General features: G+C 40.1%; 1 protein-coding gene across 19 annotated transcripts in view; it reads left to right on the top strand.

The window, feature by feature from the left end:
* ENPP2 (ectonucleotide pyrophosphatase/phosphodiesterase 2) overlaps positions 1 to 26188 on the top strand; it is a 118906-nt gene that overhangs the window by 44044 nt on the left and 48674 nt on the right. For all 19 annotated transcript variants that reach the window (XM_070075436.1, XM_070075433.1, XM_070075430.1 and 16 more), the window contains exons 3-11: positions 852 to 1007; positions 5895 to 6020; positions 7397 to 7457; positions 9860 to 9957; positions 10173 to 10252; positions 12224 to 12343; positions 19813 to 19868; positions 24441 to 24506; positions 25122 to 25194. In XM_070075436.1, coding sequence (XP_069931537.1) covers positions 852 to 1007; positions 5895 to 6020; positions 7397 to 7457; positions 9860 to 9957; positions 10173 to 10252; positions 12224 to 12343; positions 19813 to 19868; positions 24441 to 24506; positions 25122 to 25194 — 836 coding nt within the window. The remainder of the gene's footprint in view (positions 1 to 851; positions 1008 to 5894; positions 6021 to 7396; positions 7458 to 9859; positions 9958 to 10172; positions 10253 to 12223; positions 12344 to 19812; positions 19869 to 24440; positions 24507 to 25121; positions 25195 to 26188) is intronic.

Genomic DNA, 26188 nt, shown 5'->3' with positions numbered 1-26188 from the left:
ATGTCTTTCCATTTAATTAGATCTTTCAAAATATATTTTTGTAGCATTTTAGTATATTCTTCAGTAGGGTTTATAGATGCATTATTAAAATGTCACCTAGGTATTTTATCTTTTATGTACTATTGTGAATGGACTTTCCATTTAATTTTTGAACTTATATATGTGCTTATTATAAATTTATAGAATTTTCATCTCACTGGATTGTTTTTCCAAAATTTTGGTTGTTTCTTGGGATTTACATGTATGCACGTAGGCCATATGAAATATGAAATTGGAGATTTGTTTCTAACAAACCACGACTGAGCTTGCGTTTTTATAACACTAGCTATCTGTGTCGATTTTATGGTTAGAAGAGATTGTAAGTCTTCTGTTCTAATCATTTACATTCAGACTGTTCTTAGGAACCTTTGGGCTCAACTTTCCTTTCCAGAAGCTACAGATTTGTAGATCGAGAATGGAACTCTTGTTTCTAAGTTTGTAGATCAAAGTATAGCTCTCCCTTGGTATCCTCAGCACCCACAGGGGCATTAGCCATCACAGATTTGAAAGAACGATAGGTAATAGTAATGAAATCAGTGGGCCATAGGTGTTACTCTGTATGTCTGACACCCTGCTAGGTGTTTTACATGGGTTGTTTCATTTAATTTTCATTCCAACCTAGAGTTCCTTTAATGAATCTGCCCTCATTACGGATGAGGAAATGCTGGCACCACGGAGGCCAGCAATGTGTAGCAAGTGGTGGAGCCAGGATTCTCCTCTGTAGCCACACCATGTGGCTTTCCAGTACCGCCCTTCCATAGTGGTGTGACCCATTTCCCAATGCAATTGCTTTTGCCTCTCGTTCCTTGCAGCGATGTCTGACTCCCCCTGGACCAACATCTCTGGATCCTGCAAGGGAAGATGCTTTGAACTTCAAGAGGCTGGGCCTCCTGATTGTCGGTGTGACAACCTGTGCAAGAGCTACAGCAGTTGCTGCCATGACTTTGACGAGCTCTGTCTGAAGACAGGTATGAAGTTTTCGAGTCTTCTCTAAGCCCCAGGAGACGCTTTGAAGACTCCCTGCTGTTGGACCCCCGGAGCATCCGTCCTGCTCTGGCCTATCCAGACTACCCTGAATGTGAATTTGGTTTCTTGAATGATTGGGAGTCCTCTCAGGAGCATACTCTGTGTGAGTGACTGTTGTTTTCCCACAAGGCCCACTGAAAGAAGTGCTTTGCAGATGTAGTCATTCTACGTTGTCTGTGGAAGCGTTTGTGGCCAGGCTTTCTTTCATTTTCTTCATTTCTGTCTCTCTGTCAGTTACAGCATGCATTGCTAGGATAAATGGACTGAAAGTATGCACCTTTTAAATTGCTTGCCTACCCATTTTCCAGCATTTGTCTTATTTCATCTTATGGTGTAGCAGCTGCTGATCTATGCTGTCCTTTATGTGAATTGGGAATTGCTATGAATTCTATCTTGGGTTTTATTTTCTGGATAGCTCTAAAATCTTCTCTAGGGTCTTCATGACTTCACATTTCTCCCATACTGGAACGGTCATTAGGACATACAGGCTTCTGAACAAACGCCCATAAATTGAGAAAAAGCTTGCTTTGGGACTTGTGCCATTCTGTTTGTTCTGTTTTCAAAGCTCAATGTATCAAATGGAACTTTTGAGGTAACTTGTATGTTATTGATTGCACTTCTGGCAAAACCACACTCAAACCATCTAAGAATCCAATAGTCAGTCCTGTTCTTGACGTCACTAGAAGCAGATTCCCTAGCTTCCTTGACAACTTCTTACTTGATTTTGGACTTTGATGTGTAGATGATTTTTTCAGAAGCTGTGGGAGTTCTGTGACTGTGTGAGAGGGCACAGGGTGTAGCTGGGTCTTTGGGCAGTCACTGTGTGGGGCTGCACATGCTCAGAGCTCCCTGACTGCCGGGGTCGGGGTGGGGGTTTGCAGCAGCATCCGTGCTCAGAGTGAGGACTGCACAGATACAGTTCATATGGCAGTGCAGGTGAGTATTACACCCACTGAAGGCTAACACCCGGGCATTGATCACCTTGGAAGAGAGGAGGTGAGGGTGTGACCACACCTACAGAGGGGACCATACTCCTCTGTTAACAAGAGGAGATCTACCATGCCCAACTTGGGTGTCACCTGAATACTTGTCCCACTGTGGAGCACTGGCCAGAGCTCCCTAGTCTGATCTTTCTAATGGTATCATTGGAAATGGAGACATTATTCTCTTTTGCTTCTTAAGCCATAGTGTTTGATTTTATATGAAAACTGACATCAACTTCATTACTAATTCTGATTTACTTATTCCCCCTACCCTTCCCCAAAATAATAAGAGCTTCCTTAGGCTATTTTTTTTTTTTTGCATAAAATATTTTCCAAACACTTAGCCACTTTTTTGTTGCTTTCCTTTGGAACTTCTCCCAGGTTCCTTAGTTGTGGGCCTGCAAACTTGGTGCTGAGGCCACTGTAAACTGAATATATAGACAGAACAGATGTTTTGGTGGAGTTCTTTGGCTCTGATTCACTATTTCAAACCAGCAATCTGTGTCTGCTTGGCACTGAGTAATTTACTAACGTTTTATGATTCCTCTCTGCCTTGAGTGTCTTTTTTTTTTTTTTTTTTTTTTTTTTTGATAGGCAGAGTTAAACAGTGAGAGAGAGACAGAGAGAAAGGTCTTCCTTTTCTATTGGTTCACCCCACAATGGCCTCTGCGGCTGGTGCGCTGTGGCTGGTGCATTGCGCCGATCTGAAGCCAGGAGCCAGGTGCCTCCTCCTGGTCTCCCATGTGGGTGCAGGGCCCAAGCACTTGGGCCATCCTCCACTGCCTTCCCAGGCCACAGCAGAGAACTGGACTGAAAGAGGAGCAACTGGAACAGAATCTGGTGCTCCAACCGGGACTAGAACCCAGGGTGCCAGCGCTGCAGGTGGAGGATTAGCCTAGGGAGCCGTGGCGGCGGCCTGCCTTGAGTGTCTTTTCCCTGACATGTCATCTCAACTTTCCGGATTCCTGGTCTCAGAGTTTTGTAGGAAGATTCGGAGATCCCATGACTCTAACATAGCTCTCTGCATGCAGCTCCTGCCTTTCTTCCCAGGTTTAATACAGATGGAATATAATAATGTTTTATAAAGTGCTTCTTTTTCTGTGTACAAAGACAAGAAAGGCTGAATGTAAAAGTCAAACATCAAATAATGAAATGTTGAAGGAAGAACCGAAAGTCTCTGAGGTCTCACAATATTTTCAAAAGCACTCTATAGATACAAGTACAGTGTTTCAGTATAAACTCTGATCTCTTTGTGAATGTATTTGTGTGTGTGTCTTTTGCAAGTGTGAATGTGTGTGTATGTGTGTGTACAAACATGTTAGAGAGTATCTGGGTCTATAAACCTTAACATCCCTTTGAATGTCTACCTAGGTTGCCTTTGAACAGCTGCAACCTAATTCATTTAGGAATTAACGAACGCTTGTATTTCCCCCAGATTTGCTATATGAATAATATGCTATATCAATGAATACTTCTCATGCATATTCATACTTTTATATACTTTCTTATGAAAAATTCCTTGGAATTGAATTTCAGGGTCAAAATATGTGTATTAAAAATTTAAATATATATTACAAAATTATACTTGCAAAAGCTTATATTTCTACCAAAAGCACAAGCGCCTTTCACTACTCTGCTTTCAGCATTGGATATTAAATAAACCAGTCCCCAAAAGACAAATGTCAGCTGTTTTCTCTAATCTGTGCTAACTGATATACAGAGAACAATAAATGTAATATATACCAGTGAAACTGACATGTTGAGATTTGATTATTGTTTATAGCTTTTGTCTATATCCCTGAAGGCAGAGGTCTTTCTATTTACTGCTTGTTGAGTTCTTTCTTTAGTGGAGGATTAAGCTTGTGATTATAAAGTAAATCCAAAAGTTTGTCATCACAAAATTAGAAGAAAAGTAAGAAAGGAAGGAGGAAAGAGATTGGGAGTATTATGGTCTTAAGACTTTGTATATGAAATACATGAAATGTGTTCCCTTTCTATAAAAAATAAAAAAAATCTCTTTTTCTAATATGGTCAGTTATGATATTTTCCAATAAGGTTAACATTTTTTTGTTTTTATTCAATTTGCTTTGAAAATTTCTCAACTGACTGACTCATAATTTGTTTGGAGTTTGCTTTGAATCTTGAATTTCTTTTTTATTCCATTCTTGCACAAAGTTAATAGTTCTTCAACTAATGTAAGTAGTCACTAATGATTCTCTTTTACAAGTAAAGGATGTTAATGTGTAATTAGGAGAGCCTATTGTTGGAGAGCATTATCCCTGCATTGGAGGGGAAAATAACGCAGAATCTCTATTAGAAACCTTAGAGAACTGCCAGCTGTTTTTGGGGAATACCAGGTCCTGAATAAAAGATTTGAGCACTTGCTCTTCTTGGGAAGAGGTGGAAATGGAAACAGAGAACATTGAAAATTCAGAGAATAGGATCAAGACGCAAAGATTTCTCCAAAAGAATGAGAGTTAAACAGTATTGTATGGTTTTCTAGCTAATGATCTGCCAAAATGGGTAACAACAGTACTTTTGCGTGAGAAGTAATATTTCTTTATCCATGTATGCACCTAACCATAGTCCCGCTTGGTAGAAGAATACTACGGAGCTACACTGCTTCCTAAAAGTGTGGCTTTCCACTTAGGCCATATCTTAAAAGATGCAGACCTGAAGCGTCCATGTGTTTTTTAGCTCAGAGCATTCTTTCTTGCTATTCTGCCTTCTATAGACTCCTCATCTCACCCTATTGCTCTCTGACATTGCCTTCTGCTGTTTTCTTCTCAACACTTGGCAGTAGCTGAATTATCTTGGTTACTTGCTTACAGTCAGTCTTTTCTAACTGGGTTGTAAGTTCCATGAAAGTAGGGAGCTTATCTCATTTGTTCCTCAGTTCATCCCCAGCATTTAACAACACGGACAACATAGGATAACGATTTAATGAATACATGAATTAACCATGAAAGTTAGCACTGAATGCCAAGAGTCACAGTTTATTTCCATGGTCATTTCCAGCTAGATTTAATAAATATTCATTTCACAGCCTTGTAGTCTGATATGGGGAACAGTGGTGAAATGGGAGATGTGTAATTTTTTCTGCCTTGGTGTTTTTAGTCTAGCGTATAAAAAGTAAAACAAAACAAAACAAAATACAGCACAATCTTTAAAATGAAAAGATTATTTTCCAGAATGTATCTTCTTGGAAGACTTGAGCCTTGAACTCACAATCAAGTGCAACTCAAGCACAATGAGACAGAAATCTATAAGCAATCCACCTGCCTCCTTGAAAGTAGGCACTAGGATCTGTCACTGTGGGGCCACATTTTGGCCAGTGATTGGAACCATGAATCTTTGAAGGCCCCTTTACACTCTTCATCTGTTTAGGACTGTCACCTCCAGGTGCGTCACAGCAGGTAGAGACCACTTAGTTGCATTATCACTTATACTTCAATGAAGCTAATTAAAGTTAAGTAAAGCAACTTCTGAAAATGAAAGGGTCGAGTTACTGATAGCTCTGTCGTAAACCTTGCTCACTGTACATTTTATGGAGTCTGTTAGAACAATCTGTGAAGAGTAGGGATACTTTGCAAGCCTTGTAGGACTCCATTTTCCTGAAGAATCCAATTACATTTTGACTTCATTCTTTAATTTGAAAAATTAGAAATCTATCCCGTCTGTAAATTTTCCGAATATCGTGTAGGCCTCCGGCCAGCTCGGATTTCATAAGCAGATTAAATCACGTGGGGTTTGAGCTCTTTTTGTTGGAAATCCCCGTAAGCAGTTGTGGCCTCTTTCATTTGGCTTGTGTGCAACAGTGAAAGTATTTTATTGTGGTGATTTCAGCTCGTGGCTGGGAGTGTACTAAGGACAGATGTGGAGAAGTAAGGAATGAAGAAAATGCCTGCCACTGCTCCGAGGACTGCCTGGCACGGGGAGACTGCTGTACCAATTACCAAGTGGTTTGCAAAGGTACACGCTTCTTTGGATTGACTTGAGATTTCAAAGAACAAGAATTGGACGTGCTCCAAGGGACCCTAGATGTTGTGATGCAGCTCCCTGGATATGGGTTTGGAAGGAAGAAGAGTTGACTTTGTTAATTTCTCATGCTGCTTTCCTAGTTTTGCTACTCTGCATTTCATTGATCTGAAATAACAAGGAAATAAAACTGTAATAATGAAGAGATTTCTAAACTTCCCGTTTTGGTTTTCAGTCAGGATTCCTAGAAGCAGAGCCCAAGACAGGAATTTGGTTTTTGGACTTCATTGAGAGAAAGCTTTGCAGCAAACGAAGCAGGTTAGGAAAGAGAGGGTGGGACAAGTAAGGCCACCAGAGCCGAATGCTCCCCTTGGCCCACTCCACTGCTGGCCCTAAAAGCTAAATCCAAATATTGCTCTCTCTCTCTTTTTTTTTTTATGCTTTGATGGCTTCCATCTGCCAGATTCTTCCCCAAATGCCTACCACAGCCAGGTCTAGGCCCAACTGAAGCCAAGAGCCAGGAAACCAATCTGAGTCTCTTAAGTGGGTAACAGGGACACAAGTACTTGAACTATCACCTGCTGCCTTCTAGGTGTGCATTAGCAGGAAACTGGACTCAAATTCAGGCACCCTCACATAGGATTTGGGTGTCCCAAGCAGAGACTTAACCACTGCAACAAATGCCTGCCCTGGGTGGCTACCCTTGAGCCACGAGGACACGACTTTTGTACCCAGTGGGTGTGGACTGTTTGCTTAGGCACTGGCAGGGACCTGGGGGTTGGAGTGGTTGCCAACCAGGGGGATCCAGGACAGCAGTCGCTCCTTTAGACCCCAAAGTCATATGAGGCTGCTTTAAAAAGTTTATGGAAGATATAATTCAAGGGCTGTACACAGATTCATTGGCAAATACTCTCTACTGCAACCTTCCAGCTATCATTGCTGTATATTCTAAGCTCTAAAGGGAGGTTGTGTCTTGCTTTCCATGGTTTGGAGATCTTCAGTGGCAGAGAAAAGAATTTTCCATCTAATAACCAAAGAGTTTATTTCTGGAGGGATACAAACATGAAAGTTTGTTCACTGACGCCACTGTTTTTTTTTTTTTTTTTTTTCAATCTACAAACCATTTAGACTTAGAAAGCTCAAATAAATACCACTTGAGGTTACTAGAGCTTAGCTTCCTCACCATGTATGGGTATACTTTACAAACCAAACCAGGCGCCAGACTTTATTCTAGAATTTCTTTTTAGATAATGTCCCATAAACAATCACTCATATCAGTAGGACACAAGTCCTGAAGTTGCATTGCTCTGAGGCTCTGGATACCATTGCTAATTAGACTCAACAATAAACTTACCCATTTTTCTTCAAAGGAGAATCTCACTGGGTAGATGATGACTGTGAGGAAATAAAGGTGCCAGAATGCCCTGCAGGGTAAGTGTATTTTATGAATCTTATGATATTGTACAGAATATGGATGGGTAAAAGACTAGAAGCAATGTAAAATTGCAATCCTCTTCTGTAGGCAAACTTCATGAGTCCTTAGAAGTAATTCCCTGTTAAAAGCTAGAAAGTACATTTTAGAGTAGTGATAGTCTTATTTTTCCAATTTCCTGCTATCACTTCTATATATGTTGGATTCTGAATATTACCTATGTTCCACAAGGGCTGGAAATGTTACAAAATGCATCTTAATGTCACTGAAGAAGGAAACATTTCTGGCGGTGACTTGTTTTTGGTGGTTTTCCCTGAAGTTCTGCTTTCGCCTTTCTTCTGTTTTGGTAGGGAGGGGTGGAAGTGGGGGACTAAAGAACTTCTAAAACATATCATCCAAGAGGGTAACTCCTACCAGATGCTGCAGAAACTTGAGGAGCCACTGAAGTACTGCCTTGCTGGAGGACAGTCAGCTTGGGTGACACCCCCAGTTCCACTGTGACCAGCGTCAAGGCACTTATCATGCCTTCCAGGAAACTGCTGAAAATTCATCAACCCTTAAAATGCTTAGCAGGAAACATGTTTTGAACAAAACTTAAATGTATTTTTGTTTTATGTACCACAGGTTAAAACACAAAATGTGCTTAGATATTATCTTTAGTTTTTGCTCCTTTTTAACCTTTGTGGGTCACTTGAACTTCTTTTGGTTTGCAGAATGGCATGGCAATAGGTTCTGGCTATTTAAAATGTGTTCAGTTATTTTTGCTGAAAAAGTAGTCTATATGAAAGAAACTCTGTTAAATGGTAACAGTAATTCAAACAGGAAGCCCTTATGTGGTATTATTCTGAGTGCTTTATATGTGACTCATTTAAAATATGTCTTATTTACAATGAGGCTTAAAAAAGCCTAATTATATACTTGCTCTATTAGCTTCAAATTATTAGGAATAATTTTATAATATCTTAATATTCTCAAGTCTGATTGGACATTTATATCTTTAGAATATAATAAAGGAGGGGCTGGTGCTGTGGCATAGTGGGTTAAGCTTCCACCTGTAGCACCAGCATCTCTTATGAGTCCCAGCTGCTCTATTTCCAATCCAGCTCCCTGCTAGTGCACCTGGAAAAGCAGCAGAAGACGGTCCAAGTCCTTGGGCCCCTGCACCCGTGAGGGAGACCCAGAGGCAGCTCCTGGCTCCTGGCTTCAGCCTGGCCCAGTGCTGGCTCTTGTGGCCATTTGGGGAGTGAACCAGCGGATAGAAGACCTCTCTCTGTGTGTCTATCCTTCTTTCTCTCTGTAACTCTGCCTTTCAAATAAATAAAATAAATCTTTTAACAAAAGACTATAATAAAGGACAATCTGATCAGATCTTTCCCTGGGTAAATGGGTAGTCTACTCCTTTACTGATATACTTTAAAAAATCTTCTATGATTTAAATTAACTTTGAAATTATTATATAATTAAAGGATTTTTAAAACATTTTATTTTAAAGACAGGAAAAGAGAGAGAGAGAGAGAGAGAGAGAGAGAGAGAGAGAGAATGAGAATCCTTCACCTGCTGACATTCCCCAAATGCCTGCTGCAGCCAGAACTGGGCCAGGTCTCCCACATAGAGAGGAGAAGCACAAGTGCTCGAGCCATCACCTGCTGGCTCCCAGTGTGTATTTTAGCAGGAAATTGGATAGGAAGAAGAGCAGCTAGGACTTGAAGATATGGGATGCGGGTATCCCAAGTGCGATTTAACCTCTCCAGCGAATGTCTACCCCAAAGGAATTTTCTAGAAGTGCTTAGGTCTTCTGGAGGAAGCACTAGTTCCATGAATTTTATGATTCTCTCGATATATTTGATCAGTATGCACTGAAGCTTTATATGGTTTACCAACGGTGTTTTGAAACGATGAGGAAGAGAAGTGCATGGAATGATCACTGTAAAGTGAAGTGACGGATGTATGAATGAGAAGGAGACATGCGTTTACGTCTGAAAGGCGTTCAGAAGCGTGAGCAGCTGACATTACAGAAGGGAAACTTGCAGCTGGAGTTTAAAGAAGGAATAGGTGTTTTCCAGGTAGCAAAGGCGAGAACACATATTCTAGGCAAACATAAGCTTCCCCCCTCCTTCCCCTCCAAACAGTGTATAGAACCTCGCCTCGCTTGCAGCAGAGGAGAGGGCACGCCAGGGCCAATCTGGAGTGAAGCTCCTACTCTGGGCCATTTTGTGGCATTGGCCTTTTCACTCTGGCCTTCCCTCCTTTCAAGTGTTACATGACTGGAAGCCCGGACTTGTGTAGGCGTCCTCCCTTGGAATTTCTTCTCAGAAATGATTTGTCCCAATTATCGACAAGGACTAGATGTGATGGAAATTCCATGCAGTTCTTTCTAAGGCTTAATGTGTTCCTGTTTAAGGTTTGTTCGCCCTCCGCTAATCATCTTCTCTGTGGACGGTTTCCGTGCATCCTACATGAAGAAAGGCAGCAAGGTCATGCCAAACATTGAGAAACTAAGTAAGTAGTTTTCCTCCTCTGGAATCCAGGATCTCCACAGTAACTGCTCTGCTATGGGCACCAAGGTATATGGACACATTGTTTTATGTGTCGTTTATTATATGAAATAACAAAAGTGAAGGCCACATGTGCCTTTGGCCATTTATAAAACAGATTTTGTTGCATGAAAATTCCTGTTCCTTCTCTTGTTCTAATATTTGAAATTCTATTTCCAGGATCCTGTGGCACGCACTCTCCATACATGAGGCCTGTGTACCCGACAAAAACCTTCCCTAACTTGTACACTTTGGCCACTGTAAGTACTTTTGCAAATGATTCATATTCAAGCAGCTGATATCATCCTGGAATGACTTCAAGGAAAGCCTTTGAAAGCATGTTTCTTAGTTTTCAAAGCAAATCTTCTGCTTTCCATCCTACCTGCATTAGTTCACAGCAATTGCCTTTTGTAATTTGCGGGGTGATGGAACTTCAATGCAAATTTAAAATTGAAACCTTAAAAAAAGAAAATAAAGCTGAAACTGCTTTTCAGGTGCAGCTCTGTATGCTTGCTACATTAGACTTCTTTCAGATATTGAAAGGACTATTTCTTAATTTCTGAATTTACATGTAAAAACGTTGACTTCAGGGCTGCTATGTTTTAATTTTTGGGTAGTCCAAATTCTACCTCACTTTCTGCTTTTATTTATTATTCCATTATTGTTTTTATTATTTTTTTGGGGAGAAATAGAACTTACAAAGAAGGAAAAGTATTTGTGAGGATAGAAGTTTCTGTGGATGTACATGTGTACATTTCAAATTAAAGGTTAGTTTATTATAATACGATTATTGTCTTTTTAATAGATTACAATAGTCAGAAAATTCAAATATAAAGTTTCTTATAATAATGTTAAAATTATTATAAGGCTTATAATTAGTTCCATAGTTACTTTTCATGTTTGGCCAGAGAGATGCACAATAAAGTATCTATTTATCTATATATCTGTGTATATACACACATATGTAAATATATATGCATATACCCATATATACACATGCATATTATATATATATATACACCCATATACATACACACATTTTGGAAATTAAATATTGCTGTAACACTTCAAGTAATATAATTTATAATAGAACCAACATATTTAGACTATTGCATTATCATTTATTTTTTTTTTGACCTTTTTAATTTTTTTTTTAAACTTTTATTTAATGCATATAAATTTCCAAAGTACGACTTATGGATTACAATGGCTTCCCCCCCATACCGTCCCTCCCACCCACAACCCTCCCCTTTCCCACTCCCTCTCCCCTTCCATTCACATCAAGATTCATTTTCGATTATCTTAATATACAGAAGATCAGCTTGGTATACATTAAGTATGGATTTCAACAGTTTGCTCCCACACAGAAACATAAAGTGAAAAATAATAGATGATTTTTTTAAATGATGATGAAATCAGATCAGACCTATTGTCATGTTTAATCCCAGTGAGAGTCAAGTTGGGAATTGATAATTTCTTTTTTTTTTTTTTTTTTTTTTTACAGAGGATCAGTTTAGTATGCATTAAGTAAGGATTTCAACAGTTTGCACCCCCATAGAAACACAAAGTGAAATATATTGTTTGAGTACTCGTTATAGCATTAAATCTCAATGTACAGCACATTAAGGACAGAGATCCTACATGAGGAGTAAGTGCACAGTGACTCCTGTTGTTGACTTTACCAATTGACACTCCTGTCTATGGCATCAGTAATCTCCCTATGCTCCAGTCATGAGTTTCCAAGGCTATGGAAGCCCTCTGAGTTCTCCGATTCTTATCTTGTTTAGACAAGGTCATAGTCAAAGTGGAGGTTCTCTCCTCCCTTCAGAGAAAGGTACCTCCTTCTTTGATGACCTGTTCTTTCCACTGGGATCTCACTCGCAGAGATCTTTTGCCAGAGTGTCTTGGCTTTCCATGCCTGAAATACTCTCATGAGCTTTTCAGCCAGCTCCGAATGCCTTTAGGGCTGATTCTGAGGCCAGAGTGCTATTTAGGACATCTGCCATTCTATGAGTCTGCTGAGTATCTCACTTCCCATGTTGGATCACTCTCCCCTTTATTTACTCCATCAGTTAGCGTTAGCAGGTACTAGACTTGTCTATGTGCTCCCTTTGACTCCCAGTCCCTTCACCATGACCAACTGTGAACTGAAACTGATCACCTGGAACAGTGAGATGGCATTGGTACATATTGCATTATCATTTAAAATGTGACTTTGCATTTGCACGTAGGGACTGTATCCAGAATCACATGGAATTGTAGGCAATTCAATGTACGATCCTGTGTTTGATGCCACTTTCCATCTTCGAGGGCGAGAGAAATTTAACCATAGATGGTGGGGAGGTCAACCGGTAAGTTTTGCATTTTTGTGTGTATGTGCCTTAAAACAATTTATGCCAAAATGCACCACCTGAGAAAAAGAGACAGACAATTTCCTCCAATTTAGCAGTGTTTCATTCTTTTGATATTATTTACATGTGTGTATATATATATACACACACACATACATAAAATGTGTTTGTGCACAGCAAATATGTATACCAGGGAGTCTTCAAAAGTTTTGTGAAAAATGTAAAAACTATACATGGTTTTCAAAAAATCTTTTGCTCCAAAATAAACTTGTCCTTTAATTCCATTTTTTCCATGAACATTTTGAAGTATCCTCTGCAGTGTATATACATACCTGCTTATATGTGTATGCATCACATATTTGCATAAGTACATATGCGTGTAGACACACATGTGCATGTATAATATATGTGTATATGTGTTCTGGTGCATGTATATCTGTGTGTGTGAGGTTATGATTGTAAAAGTGTGAGTTGTTAAATGTCTTCACTAGAATGATTGTGGTGGAAATGGGGACAAGGGGTAAATTTCAGAACCATTTTGAAGAAGAAATAGACACTACTGATTTACTAGACTTGGGGTACAGTGAAAAAGAGAAATGAATGACTATGACTTCCCCAATATTTTTGCCCCAATGCTGTAAAGTACAGCAACAGGAAAACTTACTGAAAAAATTTTCAGTGAAACCCACAGTCAATTCATAAATTCAAAAAATTTTAAATTTATAAAGGGGGAACAAATTTCATATATTGGATATATACAGATTAATAGCATAATGATACTTCCTACCCCATTGTCCCTCCCACCCAATCCCCCACCCTCTCTTATCCTTCCTTTATTATTTTTTCTTTTAATTTTTACAATGACATACTTTCAGTTTATTTTATAATCACACACTTAACCCCCCACTAAATAAAGAATTCAACAAATAATAGGCAGAAAACCCACTGTTCCTCAATAGTATATACTAGGGCTATAAAAATAATCAAATCTCAAAATGTCAATTCATAAGTTCTTTAATGCATTTAAAAACTTACCCATTAAAAATTTTAAATTTAAATTATATATTTTAAACATAATGATAAGTAAAATCACACCTTGATACTGAGACAGCAAATTAATTCTGTCACCCTATTCATTTCAGATCAAAGGATGGACAGACAATAAAAAGGGATGGAGGTGGCTTTTTACTTATGTTTCCCTGTGACTGTGCATGTAGATAATTTGCTTTGGTCAGACAGGAGCAAGGCAGCAACATAAAGGCTTAGTTGTTGAATGTGCAGAGCTGGGCTGAAATGCACAAGCTCCTGGTCAGAAAGATCTGAATCACCATAGGAAACACCCAGTGCACACAGTCAAAAAGGATGGAAAATGGGTGCATTTCATGCCAACTCTGATTAGGACTGAAACTGATTATGAAGAGGACTGCAAGGTCTTTATGCCATGTGTGAGAGGTGGCCAGTATCGGCACAAATCCCATGTATCCACCATGCCTGTATAAACTTATACCTGGAAATGGTTACTGCAATCTACGGGCGAAATAGGGACTCTAAGTAGGAATTTTTTCTTAAGGTATTGCTCTTTAAGAAAATGTCATTTGTGATCAGAACATTTGTATCGTATAACAAGTGAATCAGTATGCAAGGATAAATATGGACTTTTCATTTTTTAAAAAAATAAACATTGGAAGACTTCTTGAATGTCTGCAGAAATGTCCTTGAATAATAGATGTTCTAATTCTGCTGTCTTTACTCAGGCTGCACTCCCAAAAGTCCATGATGACCTAGGGTGTGCTCGTAGTGCAATGTGTTGACGGGGTGGATTTCACAAACAAGGTTTATGACAGGGGAATATTTTATGAGTATATAAAATGGTTGAAATGAGAGCTCAGCCAGGCTGTTGCTAGTTGGTCTTTTCTATTAATTTTATCATGGAGGCAAACTTGCCTGCAGAATGACAGAGGATGTAGAGATAAATAGTAATTTTATCAAACCAGATCACCTTACACCAAGTGTTGACATTAGTTTTCCTCTGGGTTCGCATGACTCAGAAGACGAGCCCACATATTCATTAACTTCTGTGAAACCGAGCTGAGGGAATGCTGTGAACTTGCCCATGAAGGGAGGTCCCTGTGTTAACTGTTTGCGTTTCCTCCCTAACTCTCAAAGCTGACATCTCTGACCAAGTTTAGGACTCTTCTCAGGTGAACCAGGATTTGTGGTGAAATGGATTTGTGTTTCCTTCTGTCATCTTAAACAGGATGCCATCATAGGAATTCTAAGAAGCACCATAGCCATGAATACAAAAAATGGTTTATTGAAATTTGATAATTATGGACAGCAGCTATAAGCAATGGTGATCTAAGAGTATATGAAACCGTAAGTGCTGTAAGAAAAGGAATAACAAACATTCCTCAAGCATTTGTGCAATTCTCTTAGAGGCTTGTACATTTCCTAAAGTCATCACTGGAAAAACTGGAGTTGAAAAAATATTTATTAAAAAGTTAGGCTGGTAATTAAATAAAACACAATTTATTTTTATTGGATGATTAAATCATGCAATAGATTTTTACAAAATAATATAGGTGCCAGGTTAAATGGTGAATAAAAGCCACTTCTTGCCTAGCTTAAAATCTAGCAGCTGGGATGGAGGTGTTTTACAGTATCCATGTAAAAAGTTGAATCTCATTAGGATTCCAAGAGCAATTTCTGTAATTTAACTCCCCGCTTCCAAAATTCTGATAAAGCCACTTTAGTGGCTAGTCTATTCTGCATTCAGTTTGTTCATCTACAGAATGCACTATTAGAAGTTGTCATCTGCTGCCTGATCCTATATATCACACACTCATGTTAATAGATATCCTTCGGAGTGTTTGTGTCTTTGAAAATTCTCTCTGCTGCAGTCCTGTAATTTTTCATGCAAAGATACGTCAGCGAGGTAGTTCCTGGTGCTATGTAGAGTACATGGGTTATCTAAGGGACTAAGTGTGGAGGCTTGAGAAGTTAAGTCCAGCATCCAGCGCTCCACTGTGCCTCAAGTTTGCTGATATCAGGTTTCTGGGCTAAGGCATTTCAAAGAGGAGCAGGTGTTTTCTTATCACTTCTCCAGGTGCTTGACCCAGCACAGTTTTCTGTCAGTGCCATGTATTGTGGTACCACTCCTTACTGGTGGTGTACTGGGTTGGTACAGAGATCATCTCAGTGAATTACTTACAGTGTAAAAATGCAAGAAAGATGGCGTGCGCGAGGACGAGGAGAAAGAACGACATTAAATAGGGTGAATTTCCAAAGGGCTAGGTGTGGGGAGCAACTCGGACTAGACTAAGTTACTGGAATTAAGACTTATTCTATGCATCTGCTCTCCCACAATATGGCGCTGGGAGAGGAGGAAACAGCTTCTACACAGCTGCCTCCAGTTCAACCAATAAACTGTAGGACCTGCTCCTGATTGGAGGAGAGCAGCGTACTCGGTGTGTGGGTAGCCGAGTTGGGATTGGTGGAAGAGGACTATAAAGGAGGAGAGAGACAACATGCACCAGGAACACCTGAGGAACACCTGTGCAGCCCCCGAGAGAGCAGGCCGGCGGTGTGCCGCTCCCCCGCGGAAGTGGGGAAAGTGGCAGGGGGAACCGCCCTTCCACGGAGGTGGAAGGGTCGGTAGCCAACCCGGGAAGAACCAGCAGCAAACCCGGGAAGGGCCGAGCAGACAAAAGAACAACGCAGGGTCCTGTGTCGTTCCTCCATGAAGAGGGGGAGCGACACTAGGCTTGATGAAAAGTGAAAGTCATAGCTTAGCTATTGTTGTTATCCTGGTAGGGGAAGCCTTACCTTCTTTTCAGAAAGCTTTTACCTTTTCTCTTTTCTGTTTCTTTTCTACGTGGCCTTTCTCTTTGTACTGTATCTTCCTGTATTCAGGATGGGCTCTGCTTACCTGACACCTTACTTATTTTTCAATTTTCCTCTGCAGTCTGCCCCCAGGAGGCCTTCCCCAAACTCTTCCAGCCCTAGCTAAGCTAAGTGATCCCCCTACATTTTTTTCTTTTATAAATTGGACCACATTGTGTTTCTCTCTCTATTCTGAAACCCTAATCTAGAGCCAGGAACATTCAGGTGGCCCACTGCAGAGTTTTGGATTGAGCTGTTCACTCTGAGGTATGTTTTTGCCTGCACATCCTCTAGGTTAAGTAATCCCAAAGGACAGTGGCCGCTCTTCTAAGCTGGGGCAGCCCCATGGCCACATGGCAACAGCTTTATCACTCTCTTCCTTCTGGCCCTAAGTACCTGGACAGTAGCCGCACTGGTCCATAGTCTGTTTGCTGTGTCTGCAACTCTCATTTCCTTAGTTTGATCAGATCCTCAGCAGTGGATAGATTGCTGCTGAAGTCACCTGTCGCAGAATTCTGTTTATCCTACCTCTGCATTGTTTAACACATTTGAATGAATAACTTCCCTTCAAAGAAATGCTAGAAATATAGGTTGTTTATAATTAAAAAAATTTTTTTGCTTATTTTCTGATTTTATTTAAACTTGTTTTCCTGTTACTTGAAAGGCAGAGAGAAGAAGAAGGGGAGGGTGAAGGAGAGGGAGAGGAGAAGAGAGGAGAAGGGAGAGGGAGAAGAGAGGACAGAAAGGGAGGGGAAGGAGAGGGAGGGGGAGGGGGAGGGGGAGGGGGAGGGAGAGGGAGAGGGAGAGGGAGAGGGAGAGGGAGAGGGAGAGGGAGAGGGAGAGGGAGAGGGAGAGGGAGAGGGAGAGGGAGAGGGAGAGGGAGAGGGAGAGGGAGAGGGAGAGGGAGAGGGATTGATTTTCCTACTACTGATTCACTCCTTAAATGCCAGAACTCAATCCAGTTCTCCCACATGTGTGGCAGGGATCCATTACCTGCTCTCTTGCCATCTAGGGTACACATTAGTAGCAATCTGGAAGCTGGAGCAGAGCTGGGATTCAAACTCAGACACTTACATGGGTTGCACGTGCTGCAAGTGGCATTGAAACATCAGTGTCAAATGCCTGCCCCTGCTTATTTTCTTTTTCAAAACTTCTCTCATAGCTAGATCCTTTACTCAATTTGAGCGAGTGTTGAATTCACATCTAAATCTTTCTAGTTCTGATAACACATCAAGAAAACACCACATTATTCCCATTTGTTCCCTTTCTACATTGTAGCAGCTGGGACACAGATGCTGGAAGCCAGGCCTCTGAGAAAGTAGAGCAATAGAAGGAGGCCTGAGATTAAAGGCAGGAAGCCCAAACCCAGTCTCTTCTTGCTTAGCGTTTTTTAAACTGTGCCTTCCCCTCCCCCCTTTTTAAAAAAACTAATCTCTGAGGAAATTTTAAATTTGGTTGAATTTTTTTTTCCTGATTACAAATATCAATTGTTACTGTAAGCATTTTGGAAAGTACAGAAAAGTATCAAGCCCAACTATTCCTGATTTTTGCCATCCGATTTTAATAGTCGCTTTGTCATCCTGACTTTCTGTGCTCCTTCTAACCTGGCAAAGACTTCTGGTCCTGCTTCTTCCCTGAGACTACTGAGCTAACAGTCACTCATGGGACTTCTGTCGGCCAGTTGATGCCAATATCAGAATGCATTCTGCAATATGATTTTTGAAACAGTAGGGTCCTCATTTGACAGACTTGTGCTTAGAAGTGTTTTCCTCTAGAAAACCCTAGAATGGTGTTGCATTTCATATATGCTGAAATGTGTACCCCCCAGTACAGTTCCTTTGGAAATAACAAGGCCTTAGATTTTCTAGGAAGTTGTTTGGATCTGAAGATGCTAAGCTTGTGTCTGTGGAGTTAAAATTAGTGTGAAAATAGATCACTTAGTATGGGAAACTGGCCTCTCTGGAGATGGGCACGGTTTGTGGCACCCACAAGGGCTCCAGGACTTAGTTTGAGCTCATTTTCTTGCTGGTGGTGACACCAGAGTTAGAATGAATGAAAGCCCAGGATGCATTTTGAACACAGAGGTCTGCGAAGCCCTGGGCAAGCCAGAGTTTGTCTGTAGGATGTTCCGGCACAGAGTTCAGGGTGCTCAGAGCAATCTGAGAGCCAGCTCTCTCTGAACATCCCAGGGAACCAGCAGAGCCGGCCACCCAGGAGCCATGTGCTGGAATGAGGGCTCCCCTCTCCCAGGATAAGGAATAGCAGGACTCCATGGCTCTGGGAGGCACTCTGTGCTCTTGCACGTGCCAGCTGTGATTTCAGAGGCTGTGGGCCCTCGGAAGCTTCCTGGGGTCTAGAATCCTTCCAGAACTTTCCATGGCCTTGCATGCCAGGTCCTTCAGAAACCATAGCTAAGCTCCTGGATGCCCTACACGTCTCAAGTATGCATTTCTGCAAAAAATAGAGGTTTTACCTGGAGCCCTGGGATACTGTCGAAGGCTGAAGACCGTGAAACAACATAGTGCTGGCTACCAGTGCAAGGTCATTTTGCTTTGGCTTTAGGCAAACCACAGTTCTCCCTCCTATTTACCTCCATTCTTCCCCTAAAGTGAGGGGTCTCTGATCCCACAGTTCTGTTCAATGGGATCCTTGCCATCCTAAGCTGTTTTTAATGTTCCTAGAATAACTGGATTATATTTATTTCCATTGTTGCATAATAAGAAAGACTGAACTTGATCTAGTGTTTACCAAATGCTAAAACACTGGTTTAAGAACTTTAAATGTGTTAACTCATTAAAGCTTAGGGTAATCCTATGTGGTAGATAGTATTATCTACATTGTAAAGAAAGCTGAGCACAGAGAGGGTAAGTAACTTGCTGGAAGACCACATGGCTGGTAAGTGACAGAAGCAAGGTGTTAAAAAGTCCACCTTGTCTGGCTGCAGAGTCTGGGCTCTGAATTCTGGTATATACTTCAAAAATCCTTAGTAAAATGCTTGGATCTCCTAACTTATCCCAGATATTTTTCCCTGAAACTCCATTTACTAAAAGCCTAGGTTAACAGTATAGGGACAATCTGGATTAAAACTTAGTCTTTTCCCTCCCCTCCCTTCTCATTCATCTAGTTTAAAGTAAAACAAGGAAAGCTGGGTTCCAGGGTTCTGACATCTGGGTGCCAAATTGGGGCTCTCCTCTGTAAGACTTTCAATAGTCAAGGAAACATATGGTCCACCCCAGGGTCCTTTGATGAGCAGACTTCTGCCACATAAGTGAAATGTACAAACAATGATCAGATAAGACAGGCACTGGAGAGAGAAACTTTTGAGGTGAAATAAGAGTTTTTAAAGAATGTCACTAGAATCATAGTGGATCTTTTGAGAGCTTTTGCAGAGAATGTATTGAATAACATTTATGGAAATAATGATGCTGACTTCCAGATGTGAAAAAAGAAGTGGTTGCAAATAATGTGAAATTTATGGTGGGGTGTGAGCGGAGTGTAAGATATCGGATCTAATATATTGTAAAGCCTTTTTCTTCTTTGACAAAAACTCAGAATATGTTATAAGCCTCTTATATTTTCCTCATTAGCTATGGATTACAGCCATCAAGCAAGGGGTGAGAGCTGGAACATTCTTTTGGTCTGTGTAAGTTACCTTTATTTTGTCAAGATTTATAAAATTACAATTGTGATTCAGTTTATGAAACAGCAACTCAGTTTTGATTTTACTTCAGTTAAATGGAAAAGGATTAGCACTTTCGAATAGTTGTAGGTATTTTTTCCCAGAGGTCCTCTCCCGTCTCTCTTCCCACCTTGTACCCTCGCCCTCTCTTCCTCCCTCATCTCTCCTTCCTTCCATCTTTTCATAATAAAAGGTAAGTAAGGAAGATTTTCTCTTCTTTTTCTAGCCATACTGCTGATTTTCCTATCACCATTTTCAGATTTTGGGTAACTTGTTAGAAAATGTATATTTCTGCTAGACTACTTATTGCTGTGGTTTGCTTTATAATTTTCCATAAATATGTTACAACATGCTATGTTTATTTTGGCTCACAACTTTAAAAATCTAGTGTGGTGTCAGGCAGCTGGAGAACAGACAGAGTGGTCTAGAGGTTGGAAGTTCCCTACACGAGACTATGGGGAAGCGTCCGTTTTCATCCCATTTTCCCAGTGAACTCCACGATCTTCCCAATAAGAAATTGGGACTTCTTTGTGACCCTACAGAGGTGATAGGGGAATTAGTAGTTAATATTGTTAAGCTTTAATGGGAAACTTACCTAATAAAATTGTCAACATGTTGATTATTTGTAAACCTTCTTAGAAAGAAAAGGAATCTGTTTCAACTTTCATGGGGATTTTGTTCCCACTGAGATGATCTTTCCATTTTTTTTTTTTTAACCACCTAAAGCTGTTTCCATATTTGCCTCTTAGGCTTAACAAAAATCTGACTATTCCATAATAGTAGTGTGCTGAGAGCAATCACAGGTTCAGATTAATCCAGAATGGAACTATTTATATTCCCCAAATTCAGGAATAAAAGTAGCTTTCTCAGATTTGAAGGGCTTAATTGAAATTGGGTTTGGTGATTTGAGGTTGAAACAGAGCATCCCTTTAAAAGTCTTTTTTTCCTTTTTTTGAAAAAAAGAGGTTTCTGAGTTGAGAAATAAGTGTGAGTATGTTAAAAATGACACTGCTTAACATCAACTGCATGTTCTTTTACCAATCTAATTTTTTTTCTTATACATTACATTCTTTTAACCCTGAGTGTCATAGATGCTTATAGAAGTGATTTAATCTGTGCTACAACTTACTTGCCTGGCAGAATGGAAAGGATCCAACAACATAATTAATACTTACTCCCCACCCTTACCTCCCCCCCCAAACTGCTGCAAAACTTTGTTGAAAAGGCCTAGTGTTCTGGTTTTAAATGACAATTTTCTCTACCCATTCAAAACCACTTATAGGAAAGTAGATTTTATGTGCTTCAAAGATGTATGTGGCTTTGCTTCACTTTTTGGACAATTCTTTTGTCTCTGTGTCCTGGGAATGATTGGATTTATTTTTCCCTATTTTTTTTTTGAGCTTTAATTATAAAAAAAATCATACCTTCAGTTATGTGAAGGAATACAAGTCAAAGAGGTCTATAGTACATTCTGAAAAATTTAAAAAAAAATTTAAAATCTAAAATCAGATTCAAACTATAGACTTAGATTTTGAAGGCCATCTTTTAACATGGTTCTGTACTGTAACCTAAAATTATATTCTTGCTTTTTAAATGATAGTATTTCATTCCAAAATCATCCCCAGTTGATGTCCCATTGCATTCTTTTATGTCAATTCATGTTCAAAGGCAGTCATTCTCAGTATGTATGAGTGCTTAGGTTGAATCTAATCTCAGCTCTGCTGTTACAAGATTGCTGACCTTGGGCAAGTAATTTAATCTTTCAAAACATCAAAGTCCTCATCTTCAAATGGAAATTATAGTACCTTCATCATAAGGTAGTATAATGTGAAGATAGAATGAGTTAGCTTATTTGAAGTGCTTACTAAGGTTCAGTGTATGTAGAAAAGAATTAATATTGGTGTTCATTTTGTTATTCACATTATTTTTTTCAATATTAACTAGACATTGGCTATGTATATCCTAAGATTACTTACTCTCTCTTACTGCAAAATGCTTAATTGAGTTCCTCATTTTTCATTTTTTCTTCAAAAAATTTTTTTCTGACCATGTCTAACATGCTTGACAAATTCCATATCAAGCAATGATGGAGAAGACAGAGACATATCCTTTTCTATTTCCCTTTCTGCTTGGGCATAAACCCTTCCGTGCTCAAATTTCTTTATGTTGTCTCTGCATTGTGTTTGAAACATTAGTGGTGAAAGGCTTGTCCTTTTGGTCTCTGAGATTAGTTCATGATGATTGTGTAGAACTTCTAGGGAGTTCTTGCATGACTCTTCATTAAAGACCTAGAACACTAAGGTCTAGTGAGGCTAAATGTTGTGGCCAAAGTCACGCTTGGAATGGATACTCAGATCTCCAGAGTCCTCTTCCACCCACCCACAATCAGCCCTGCCCAGGAAAGTGATAATCACCTGCTTACATTCCCCAAGAGGAGTGTAGTGACTCCTCCATAATCATCTTTTTGTTAGGAGTAGCTTGCATCTTTATTTATGTTTGTACCCACACCTTGAAAATAATATGCCTTTATTAAATATCATCTCTGTGGACCTATAAATCTAGCACATAATGTTAAAAGCTAACATTTTCCTAAACCCTTAATATGTGTCAGGTACTACCCTAAGCACTTTATATGAATGAGTATTATCTCTTATAATCCTCATAATAACCTGATAAGTAGGTACTGTTATTATACTCATTTTACAGAGGCACCAAAAAGTTAGGTGACTTGCCAAAGTCTCCTCACCAGCACTTGATGGAGTCAGGATTCAGACCCAGGCATTCTGGCTTCAGAGCTGGTGTTTCTAATTCCCTATCCACTCTTGATCAAGGACCCCACCCAAAGAAGTCATTGAAGGGTGACTTCTCTGAGTTTGACATAACTTCTATTAGCTAGTATTTTTCCATTAGCACTGGAAATGGGTTCCTCAGAGTCCATTTCTGGGGCTTAACACCAATTATACATAAAATAAAGCAGCTTTTAGGTAGGTAGTAAAATAAGGCAAAAGGAAAGAGCTACGACATTTGCTTTTTTTTTTAAGTAAGGAAAGAATTCAGAATATGCAATTATAATTGTTTTGTTCAGATACAAAGGATTTCTGAGGTGAAGAATTAAATTCCTTAAGTGATTAACCTGGCTTTCCCATGCCTATTTCAAATTCAATTATAGGATATAATAAATAGGGTCACATTTTTTCCCCCAACAGCATTGGAATATGAGGACCTGTTTTATGGTAAACATGAATTTCTGGTCTCATCTGATAGTTGTAGTCAGAGAGGCTGTCAGAAGAAAATAAACCCCAAGGGATGGGTGGAGATAGTAGGGGTTGACCGTGATGGAGGGGAGGAGGAGGAGCTTGGTTACAGTCCTTGCCAATTCTAGCACCTACTGTGGTTTTGAGAATCTATTTTCCTAGTTCTCTCCTTGCTCATGTCCACCGAGAGCAAAGGTTTTAATGGCTCATAGACTGTCTCACAATATTTTTCCCTAACCACAGTTCAACTTGTGCTTTAGTTTCAATTCATCACAAACATGCTGTAATGCCTGGTCTTGCATGGGGATGGGGGTGGAAAAACATTCTGTGCTCCTTGGTTAGGAAAGAGCAAGGGAATCTCCCCACAAGGACGGACGCTCAGTTTGTGAGCATCTTATTGTAACTCAGGTCAGGATACAGTACTATTATGTTAGCTGAGAGTTCTTCAAGCTAGTGCCAGACTTAGGGTAATTATATTTCAACGAGGAATGAGACTTAAACACGAAAATCATTGTGGATGCAGATTATACCCTTTTTGTCAATCACATAATTATGTGTGCCTATTCTTGATAGTTTTTTTTTTTTTTTTTCTAGAGCTGGAAGAGTATTTCAAGGGTATCTTCCCTAACCCACTATTTTGTAGAGGAGAAATGTAAAGTTTTAAGTTAGATAATGTTTCTAAGATCATATAGGTGCTTAGAGGCAGGATGATGACTTATTATAATCATCAGTAAAGATAAGTTTTCTTAGCACTTACTACACTCTATCTACTATTACTTGCCTTGTTAAGTTTCCTCATGACAATCAACCTGTGCAGTGTGCTTTGCTGTTAACCTTTATTTTATTGGTGAGCAGAGACTGAAAGGTCCATAGGCCTAGTGGCCAAGATAGGTCCCACTGCCAGCAAGCAAGAGATTGGGAAATGAAGGTACTGGTCCCTTTGTGGCCACAGCTAATGGCTCGATCCCTCAGTAGCAATGATTCTGAAGCCAGGATCCTTTCCGCTTGGAGGAGGGTTTCTGATCAGCAAGACAGGTTCCTTGTTTTGACCATGAATCAGAATTTCCAGTCTAGTCTTATGTGGAAGGGGTTGAGCAATATAATATGTTGCAAATGGAAATGGGAGTTTCAATGCTAATTCCAAAGAGGGCCTTTTCCTACAATGAAGTGAAAACAGATGGTGGTAAATAGAGAGCATTTGGCCTGGGTGCAACAGCAAGCACTCATCAGGCTTGAGTTTGTGGAAATGCAACCTAACAATATGCTTTGCTTGCTATTACAGGGCCATTCCTCACGAGCGGAGAATATTAACCATACTGCAGTGGCTCACCCTGCCAGACAACGAGAGGTATTTGTTTCCCTCTAACTCCCTCTCTCTTCTTCCTTTGGATCATTTCCATCTTAGGTGAGAACTGGATGAAACACTAGATGGACTGTGAAAAGCAGCACAGCCAAGGTTTGGTATTATTATAAGTTTGTGGTCACTGGTCTTAAGCATTATTTCCTTGAGGAGTATTTGTTTATTGGGATTATACAGATTACTCTCGCTATTAATCCTGGCCGCAATAGTAGAGCCGAAGAGAGTTTTTAGCTTTAATAAATGAGCTAACAGCATCTTAAGGACCGGAGAAGCATTAGGGCCGACTTTCTACTATAATCGAGTTGTACTTGTAGGCTGCAGATCCCTTGGCTCGTGTGAATTATTCCTGGGCCCTGTTATTATAAGGAGAAAGACCTGAGTCTATATTCAAATCTTCCTTTGTGATTTTTGATTCCTGAAGGGGATACCAGGCAGTTACCACAGTTGGGATGTTGCGGGGGAAGTGTTGGGCATGGAAGTAGGAGAAAAGCTTCCATGTAACACTGATCATGGCTGGGAAATTTTCTCACTCTCTGGGGATATTTGATATTCTCTGCTATGTGTGCTTTAATGGAGAATCTGAACCTTCCAATTTTTCCGTAGGCCTTCAGTCTATGCCTTCTATTCTGAACAACCCGATTTCTCTGGACACAAATACGGCCCCTTTGGCCCTGAGGTTAGTAGTTTCTCATCTGCCTGAGGAGAACCTGTGTCCCTGGGCTGCCTGGGATCTGACCTTGCTGCAGGATTTGTACAAAATCTTTGGGAGCATTTGCATCTACAACATTTATAATAGTCAAATAATTACAAGACTAAAAGCATATGTAAAAATGTACACATGTCCCTTTTCCCCTTACAGGAACTTCTTTTCAGTTTGCTCTGATATTCAAGCATTCCTAAAGCTGATGTTTATGGGAAGTGAGTGTATTCCCTCCTTGCAAGTGAGAGTCATAAAATGAAGGTTTGGGAAGGGTTAGCGTTTGCCATCCTTGGTTAGGAGTGGAAAGGAATCTTCCGATGAAAACTACAATGTTGTAATTGAATAATTGAATTTCAGCATCCTTAGGGTAATTGTGCAGTTAAGGGGGTCCATCAGCTAAGCAGCCACAGTGACCTTAACAGGCATAATGAAACTGACAGATGTCATAGTACTGGACACTGTTTTACATACGTTCTGGTGTAGGTTTAGGCACATGAAACCATCGCACACTTGAGTGGAACATTTCCATCACACCCCACCCCCCACCCCCGGCAGAATGAAGTGAATTTTTGATTGAGGGAAACACACTGCTGAGTAAATTTGTTTAGCAGAGCATGGTGATACCCTTATATCACTCACTGAACCATGTTAGAAGGCACTCTGTTTCTTTTTTTTTAAACTTTTATTTAATGAATATAAATTTCCAAAGTACATCTTATGGATTACAATGGCTTCCCCCCCCCCCATAACTTCCCTCCCACCTGCAACCCTCCTCTTTCCCTCTCCCTCTCCCCTTCCATTCACATCAAGATTCATTTTCAATTCTCTTTATATAGAAGATCAGTTTAGCATATATTAAGTAAAGATTTCAACAGTTTGCACCCAGGCACTCTGTTTCTAAGGTGGGATCTGGCATAACTTCAAATCCAGGAGGTGGAAAAGGGATGGTGGTATTTGATTATGTTCCTTC

The sequence above is a fragment of the Oryctolagus cuniculus genome, chromosome 6 (genome assembly GCF_964237555.1).
Source record: "Oryctolagus cuniculus chromosome 6, mOryCun1.1, whole genome shotgun sequence".
Classification (NCBI taxonomy): Eukaryota; Metazoa; Chordata; class Mammalia; order Lagomorpha; family Leporidae; genus Oryctolagus; species Oryctolagus cuniculus.
Note: the sequence above shows the minus strand (reverse complement) of the source record. Positions and strands in the feature narration are given on the sequence as shown.